Genomic DNA, 8,019 nt, shown 5'->3' on the forward strand with positions numbered 1-8,019 from the left:
TGTTTGCATAAAATTCTCGGAATTTGATAAGATATAATGAATGTGCGTGCGTGTATCGTGTGTATCATTCATAAACTGTTTTACCGACTGATGATCGATCGATCGACGAATCTCTCGATTACGATCCAGCGGTCAATGAACGCGCCAGTCCACTACATGCAATGAATTCAGTTCACCACATGAACTCCTGATGTTGACATGCTGAAAGGAAGTTGTCATCTCAGACGTCTCATCTGTAACAGATTGAAGATCCATCGATTTTTCATCTATTTTTCAAATAAAATGCCAGAGCGAAAGAAAATACATTGCCGTGTATGCCGCAGAAAACTTCGCATTGAAGTAAAAATGTCACGATAGTATGGGAGAAACGAAGGCACAACAAAATGCTCTCCTGCAACCCTTCGCAATTTTCCTCAACAGGGCACTGCCTATAAGACACTCCACATTGTAACGCAATAGCAACAAAGCGATGTCTCATCTATAATAGATAATCCATTTGCGGCGTACAGCCGCAAAGGGGAGAGATGATGTCTCTTCGACGACAATATTTCCCCCCTTTTTCAGTCATTCAGAAGAACTTCTAGTGTATTATCGACATCTGGCGATAATAAGATGATGACAGTAGAATTTCAAATGAAGTACGTTGAACGTACCTCGGTAACCATCGCGTCATTCTGGCGCGTCGAGTCGAAAAGTTCACATCATATCGTATAGCCTGTTGCGTCTATGAACGGGGACACCCCCGCTGAAGGGGCTTGAAATAACTAACGCTGTAGTAAGTGAAGTTCATTTATAACGGTACTCAACGTTATCGAGGACACAATTTGTGTAACGAAAATTGAGAATCACATTATAATTGACTTTTTAAATTTTGTTGGAGTTATATGACGAGTGAATGATTGGAAAAACAAGTGGAAATATTGTCAATGTGATGACATGAATGCAAGACGCTGAGTCGAATGACTATATAATAGTCAATACAATACATTCTTCATCATTTTTCCATTAATAATTACACATTTTTTCATTCATAATCTAAAGGTGCGTCACATTTTTTCTCAATTTCTCGTACTTTCTTCCATTCAAATCGACAGTTTTGTTAACAGCGCTGCCTCGCCTTACCTCTTTTTCATACTTAGGTAAGAAATTGGCATGGAGTATCGTATAATTTGCATATGCTGAATGTGCAATAGTAGCGTGAAATATGAAACGACATAATAATAGTGCGTTCAACCCCAGGGGTTGGAATCATGGTATTACTCCGAGAGAATTTTGTTTACCTACAGACCATCGGTCTCTGGTCACCGGTTACCTGGCCATCGGATAGTTGGAAGTCGCGAGCTTACAGGCTTTACACGACTTTCCTAATCACCGCGACATATTGGTTCGGCATAACCGAATCAATCAGTTTGTTTACCATCGTTAACAGCATCGAGGATTTCTCTGATAGTTGTTTTATGCTTCTGACAACGATAGTTGTTTGTTTTAAAGTAGATACGATTTTGTCAAAAAAATCAGAAATTGTAGCATTGATCGAGGCGTTTGAAGTCTACCCACACAAGCCGATGAACGCTGACGAGGAGAGGATCCAGACGGAATTCCAAGCTCGCATCAGGTGAGTCTCTGACACGCTGAGAGAAAAATTTATTGATGCGAAACAAATGTGTTTAGCATCAACGAAATTACCTCTCCGTACAATAGGGAACACACATTTTTTTCAAGTTTGTCAAATTTTTCTCTCGACTCGTTCTATGGGTCGTAAATATAATATTCCATAACAAAATTGGATTTTTATATAGCTTATTAATGTTAATAATAAATTCAAAGTTGAGTGTATTTTCGAGATTGTTACATATAGATTCAGATAAAAGAATGAAAAATAAATGCGTATGTTCCCTTTTAGTCAAGTCAACTCAGATATATTTACCTGAAAATATTGTATTCATTTGATGTAAAGATTAATCTCCTGCATTTGCGGTGGATTCGTAGAGGTTTCTGCATGGATCATGACAATCTCCGTGTTCTTTCAAGAAATCCCTTATGGTGATTTACCGTATAAAGCATGGATACCTTATAGCTATTCGAAACCTGGCGTGTATTGGTTCACATTTTGTTTACAATTACTTGTCGTTGTTTTTTTGGCTAACGTCGCTATTGGGTTTGATACGATTATATATGCTTTATTTTTGCTGATATGTTCTCAGTTCAATATTTTGCTACATCGAGTGACAAAGGCTATTGATGAATTTCCTACTAACAACACATCAAAAATAGATATTTGTGAACGTAAAATTATCGATTGCGTTGTATATCATCGAGCTATTTTCAAGTATTTTGCATATTCATCGGATAATTATGCCATTCAATTGATAAATAGTCAAGTACAAGTAATATCCTTCGAATGATTTCAGAATTTCCGCCAAAATTAATTTGCTATTTAGGAGGATTATCTTTGTCCAATACACAGCGAGTACAATCGTCATATGTTTCAGTGTCTTTATGATATCGCAAGTGCCATTGCTATCTACAAAAGCTTTGTTTTTTTTCCTGTATTTTATATGCATGCTGACACAGATTTTTGTGATTTGTGCTCTAGCTGACGAAGTAACGGTTGAAGTAATATATCCATCAAATGAGAATTGAGGAAAACGAGTGGAACTATATTTTTTTCTTTCAGTGTGAAAATGTCATAATCGGTATTTACAATACGAAATGGTACCACCTGACAAATCGTACAAAGGGATACCTAGTTCTGATGATGGTTCGCACATTGAGACCAGTTGTTTTCACGAGTGGTCATATAATAGTTCTTTCTCTCAATTCTTTCAGCAATGTATGTGAATTGATGCAATATATTTGACCCATTAAAATGAATAATTTTTTACAGCTTCTTAAGCGATCTTACTCCATCTATACCGTGCTTCAGCAAAATTCGAAGTGATTGGTAAGGAGAAATTAACGACGAAAGAGAACATCACGTCTGAGAAAAAGAAGTATGCAAGTACTGGAATTGTTCAGTGCCTTTTTTATTCAGCAAGAAACATTATCACATGAATGTGAATTCACTCTGGTGTCATCATTCCGGAGGACAATGATTTCGTGATCATGTGCACATAGTAATTGTAATCATATCGCATTGGGATCGCAGATGAAATACAAGTCTTCATTACTCACTTGGTACGTCTAATGTTACGTGACGAATTGAAAATCGCAATAGGTTTATCCTAGAGTATTTGCCGAAAAAATTTCGGTAAGACTGTGACAGTCACTCAGTCAAATAAATTTTCAATTTGGCTGAAAATTGGGAATTGGGGAGGAAAATCCCGGAGCGAAAGATGAGCCGAAAGTACATATTCCAATTTGGAATATGAATACCTGGTGTTTTGCATTTCTAAACACCACCAGTCTCTACAACTCCCGTCGTTGCCCTGTGTGCGAAAGAAACTTTTGCATTGAAGTAAAAATTTCACGATACTATGGGAGAACGGGGGCACAACAAAATGCTCTCCTGCAACCCTTCGCACTTTTCCTCAACAGGGCACTGCCTATAAGACACTCCACATTGTAACGCAACAGCAACAAAGCGATGTCTCATCTGTAATAGATAAGCCATTCGCGGCGTATAGCCGCAAAGGGGAGAGATGATGTCTCTTCGACGACAATATTTCCCCCCTTTTTCAGTCATTCAGAAGAACTTCTAGTGTATTATCGACATCTGGCGATAATAAGATGATGACAGTAGAATTTCAAATGAAGTACGTTGAACGTACCTCGGTAACCATCGCGTCATACTGGCGCGTCGAGTCGAAGAGTTCACATCATATCGTATAGCCTGTTGCGTCTATGAACGGGGACGCAGTCGCTGAAGGGCTTGAAATAACTAACGCTGTAGTAAGGGAAGTTCATTTATAACGGTACTCAACGTTATCGAGGACACAATTTGTGTAACGAAAATTGAGAATCACATTATAATTGACTTTTTAAATTTTGTTGGAGTTATATGACGAGTGAATGATTGGAAAAACAAGTGGAAATATTGTCAATGTGATGACATGAATGCAAGACGCTGAGTCGAATGACTATATAATAGTCAATACAATACATTCTTCATCATTTTTCCATTAATCATTACACATTTTTTCATTCATAATCTAAAGGTGAGTCACATTTTTTCTCAATTTCTCGTACTTTCTTCCTCTCAAATCGACAGTTTTGTTAACAGCGCTGCCTCGCCTTACCTCATTTTCATACTTAGGTAAGAAATTGGCATGGAGTATCGTATAATTTGCATATGCTGAATGTGCAATAGTAGCGTGAAATATGAAACGACATAATAATAGTGCGTTCAACCCCAGGGGTTGGAATCATGGTATTACTCCGAGAGCATTTTGTTTACCTACAGACCATCGGTCTCTGGACACCAGTTACCTGGCCATCGGATAGTTGGAAGTTGCGAGCTTACAGGCTTTACACCGCTTCCCTAATCACCGCGACATATTGGTTCGGCATAACCGAATCAATCAGTTTGTTTACCATCGTTAACAGCATCGAGGATTTCTCTGATAGTTGTTTTATGCTTCTGACAACGATAGTTGTTTGTGTTAAAGTAGATATGGTTTTATCGAAAAAAACAGAAATTATAGCATTGATCGATGCACTTGAAGCCTATCCTCACAAGCCGATGAACGCTGACGAGGAGAGGATCCAGGCGAAATTCAATGCTCGCATCAGGTGAGTGTCTGTCACGCTGAGAGAAAAATTTATTTGTGCCAAATAAATGTGTTTAGCATCAATGAAATTTGTTCTCCACACAATTAGCGAAGTAAACTTGAATAAACTCATCTGAAATTATTGTGCTCATTTGCTGTGAAGATTAATCTCCTGTATTTATGGTGGATTTGGAGAAATTTCTGTATGGGTCATGACAATCTCCGTGTTCTTTCAAGAAATTCCTTATGGTGATTTACCGTATAAAGCATGGCTACCCTATGATTATTCCAACTTTGCCATGTATTGGTCCACATTTTACTTGCAATTATTGGCTGTCATTTTCGTGGCTAGCGTAGACTGTGCTTTCGATACGACTCTTATAGGACTCATCATACTAATATGCGCTCAATTCAACATCTTGAGAGCTCGATTGGAGAGAGCGGTTGATGAATTCGAGACTGGAGAATTGAAATTTCAAGAAGACATCTCGAATGTCGTAAAAATTTGTGAAAATCGAATCGTTGATTGCGTTAAATATCATCGAGCAATTTTCAAGTACGTTTAACAAATCCATTTGTAGCAAATAATGAACAAATCCCAATTTTCATCAATCGTGTTAATTTTCGAAAACATGTGACACCTTTCGAGTGATTCTAGACTTTCCCAGACGATAAATTATCTGTACAGATGGATAATATTTGTGCAGTACTCGGCGAGTACGATCATCATATGTATCAGTATATTCATGCTATCGCAAGTGCCACTCCTGTCTACAAAAGCCTTGTTTTTTCTCTTGTATTTCATGTGCATGCTGATACAAATTTTCACACTCTGCGCTGTAGCGGGTCAAGCAACGATTGAAGTAATATACCACGTATGAAAGAATCTAATAAAAAAATCTAGCCAATTCGTTAGACAATTATATTGGATTTCTATAAAATTTAGTCGGCTCAAATGTTCCAAGTTAATTTTTTCAATGTTATCTGTGAAAAAAAAGTATTCTGATATAAAATATTCTAGTAATTAATTATATTAAAAAATCAACTTCTATTCACCTTTTCCCTGGAATATTTTTTATTGAACATTTTAATAGAATTGGCTAGGTTTTTCTATTGAATTTTTTCAATCACATGAAAATTAAGGATGTTCGACACCCTTTTAGCCAAAATTGACGTTGTTTTCATTTTTCTGGCAAATTATCGATGGGAGTGACGTGAAAAAATATAACGATTTTGTGGTTTGTCATTCTTTAATGGCTCACGAAGTTGCGTAGTGGTGCGATAATTTTCATGCGTTTTTTCTACAGTTTTGTGATTCTTTTTAAAGGTTTAGAGAAAACGCAGGGAAATGTTCGCACCACCTTAAAATTTCGTCAGTCATTAAATAATGACAAAACGCAAAAACGTTATATTTTTTCACCTCAATTCCATCATAAGTTTGCCAGAAAAATTAAAAAAACGTGAATTTTGGCAGAAAGGGTGTAGAACATCCTTAAACATCGACGAATGGAACTGTGAATTACACGATTTTCAGTGTGAAAATGTCCTGACTGGTATTTACAACACAAAATGGTACATCTTGACAAATCGTGCGAAAAGTTATTTAGTTCTTATGATGGTTCGCACGTTGCGACCCGTTGTCTTCATGAGTGGTTACGTAATCGTTCTTTCCCTGGATGCTTTTAGTAATGTATGTTAATGACTGTCATAGTTTGTACAGCTATAATGAGTAATTCTTTTCAGCTTTTGAAACGATCTTACTCTGCTTATACAATGCTCCAGCAAAATTCTCGCAAATGACGTCAACATGTCAACATGTCAACATGCCAACATGTTATGTGAATAATAGTCTTTCGAATTTTCAAGTCTGAGCCAAGAGGATGTATTATCATTCATCCAAGAACGATAGAATACGTTCTCTGATTATGATTATACATATAGTGATGGGATCTATAATACGATATAGTCTATGTTATGAAGAAACTTATTGTTGAAGATGCAGGTCATTTCACGTATCACCTTTCACTGTGGCTGTTCGCACTTTTTCAATTGATCCTCCCTCTCACCATATAGAGAATTTGTAATCAATCACCCACGCAACCAGATTTGCATGTTTCCAAACTACTATCTAATACTCAGTACGCAGCTAGTCGATATACCGCGAAGTTCTCGATCTCCTCCACAGGAGAGAATAAAAATCCCGTTAAAACAGGCTATTCGCATGCGAATTGGGTGACACCGCGATTACAAAATGATTACCCAGGATTACGGGACTGATTACACTGATTACCATTGCCTACGTGATAACCGTCATTACCAAGAGCACAGAATGTGATTGCATGATTGCAAATGATTTCGTCGATTACATTCTGTGATTACCAAACATCTGTAATCATTGAAATCACAAAAATGGCCTCTTATTAAATATGAATTGATGGAATAATTAATTATTAGAACCTGCAAAAAAATGAGGAAGGAGGGGCGGGGACTAGAACAGAGGAATGCAGTCTCTATTACTCCATCTCAAAATTTGGGCATGTATAAGTGCTATCAGCAAAATAAATTTACATTGATGGAGAATGAAACTTACCAGCAGATAATTCAGAGATAATTCAGTCGTTGGTTCTCCAGAATAAGAAGAAATTTCAACTCTGTTGAATCAATTTTCTACGGAAAAATTGCTCTCTGCAAAACTCATTGGCTATGCAAGGTTCTGAACCATAAAGATCTGGGATTCCCAGAAAAATTGATCCAGGGATCTCTGAGACTTACCGTTGGTAGAAATGACGCGCTCGAAAATTCAAAAACAAAATTCACGGTCTCACTAGGAGCAATTACGAAAAATTACACTGATTACAAATGATTACAGTGATTACAGATGATTACCACTTGATTACCAAAACTTGATTACAAATATGGTAATCATGTGATTACAATGATTACATTGATTTCCCTGGGATTACAATTGATTACATCAGCGAGTGACACCACGATTACGCCTGTGGATAGCCCCTCGATGACAGGCCAAAGACCCTTTTAGAATCACAATTTTCCCAGGAAACGGTGCAGCATGATACAACAGGAGTCGAGCCCCGCTTCGTAAATAATACATCAACCGCCGTCGCTGTGGAAAATGTCCCTCCATTTCCAGTATTTTTCCCCTTCCCGCAGACAGTAAAGAGAAGTCGATATGGGGAATTGACATCTGGCGAAAATAGGATAATGACCGTAGAATATTGAATGACGTGCGTTTCAGCTATGCAGTGCGCTGCCGCAGCATACCAGTGCGTAGAGCCAAGGGGTGAACATC

At 37.5% G+C, this 8,019-nt stretch overlaps 2 protein-coding genes across 2 annotated transcripts; both read left to right on the forward strand.

Annotated features, from left to right (window-relative positions):
* The first annotated feature begins 1,250 nt into the window (after positions 1–1,250).
* On the forward strand, positions 1,251–2,970 carry LOC107048016 (odorant receptor 46a). The gene is made up of 5 exons (XM_029126768.1): positions 1,251–1,615; positions 1,958–2,329; positions 2,412–2,616; positions 2,678–2,833; positions 2,888–2,970. The coding sequence occupies exons 1-5, from the start codon at positions 1,251–1,253 to the stop codon at positions 2,939–2,941; spliced, it is 1,152 nt and encodes a 383-aa protein (XP_028982601.1). The 3' UTR covers positions 2,942–2,970.
* A 1,396-nt stretch (positions 2,971–4,366) lies between these two features.
* On the forward strand, positions 4,367–6,509 carry LOC107048083 (odorant receptor 46a-like). The gene is made up of 5 exons (XM_015271057.2): positions 4,367–4,731; positions 4,873–5,269; positions 5,378–5,572; positions 6,244–6,399; positions 6,453–6,509. Exons 1-5 carry the CDS (start codon positions 4,367–4,369, stop codon positions 6,507–6,509), a joined length of 1,170 nt encoding a protein of 389 aa, XP_015126543.2.
* The last annotated feature ends 1,510 nt before the right edge of the window (positions 6,510–8,019 follow it).

The sequence above is a fragment of the Diachasma alloeum genome, unplaced genomic scaffold (assembly GCF_001412515.2).
Source record: "Diachasma alloeum isolate Michigan unplaced genomic scaffold, Dall2.0 Dall_scaffold_00185, whole genome shotgun sequence".
NCBI classification, from domain to species: Eukaryota; Metazoa; Arthropoda; class Insecta; order Hymenoptera; family Braconidae; genus Diachasma; species Diachasma alloeum.

What these genes read in the sequence shown, in the direction of transcription:
- LOC107048016 (XM_029126768.1), top strand. Translation starts at nt 1,251, where the DNA reads ATGGTATTACTCCGAGAGAATTTTGTTTACCTACAGACCATCGGTCTC. An exon ending in TATCATCGAGCTATTTTCAA is followed by an intron (nt 2,330 to 2,411) that starts GTATTTTGCATA and finishes GAATGATTTCAG; the next exon opens with AATTTCCGCCAAAATTAATT. An exon ending in CTCTCAATTCTTTCAGCAAT is followed by an intron (nt 2,834 to 2,887) that starts GTATGTGAATTG and finishes AATTTTTTACAG; the next exon opens with CTTCTTAAGCGATCTTACTC.
- LOC107048083 (XM_015271057.2), top strand. Translation starts at nt 4,367, where the DNA reads ATGGTATTACTCCGAGAGCATTTTGTTTACCTACAGACCATCGGTCTC. An exon ending in AAATTCAATGCTCGCATCAG is followed by an intron (nt 4,732 to 4,872) that starts GTGAGTGTCTGT and finishes TTTGCTGTGAAG; the next exon opens with ATTAATCTCCTGTATTTATG. An exon ending in CCCTGGATGCTTTTAGTAAT is followed by an intron (nt 6,400 to 6,452) that starts GTATGTTAATGA and finishes AATTCTTTTCAG; the next exon opens with CTTTTGAAACGATCTTACTC.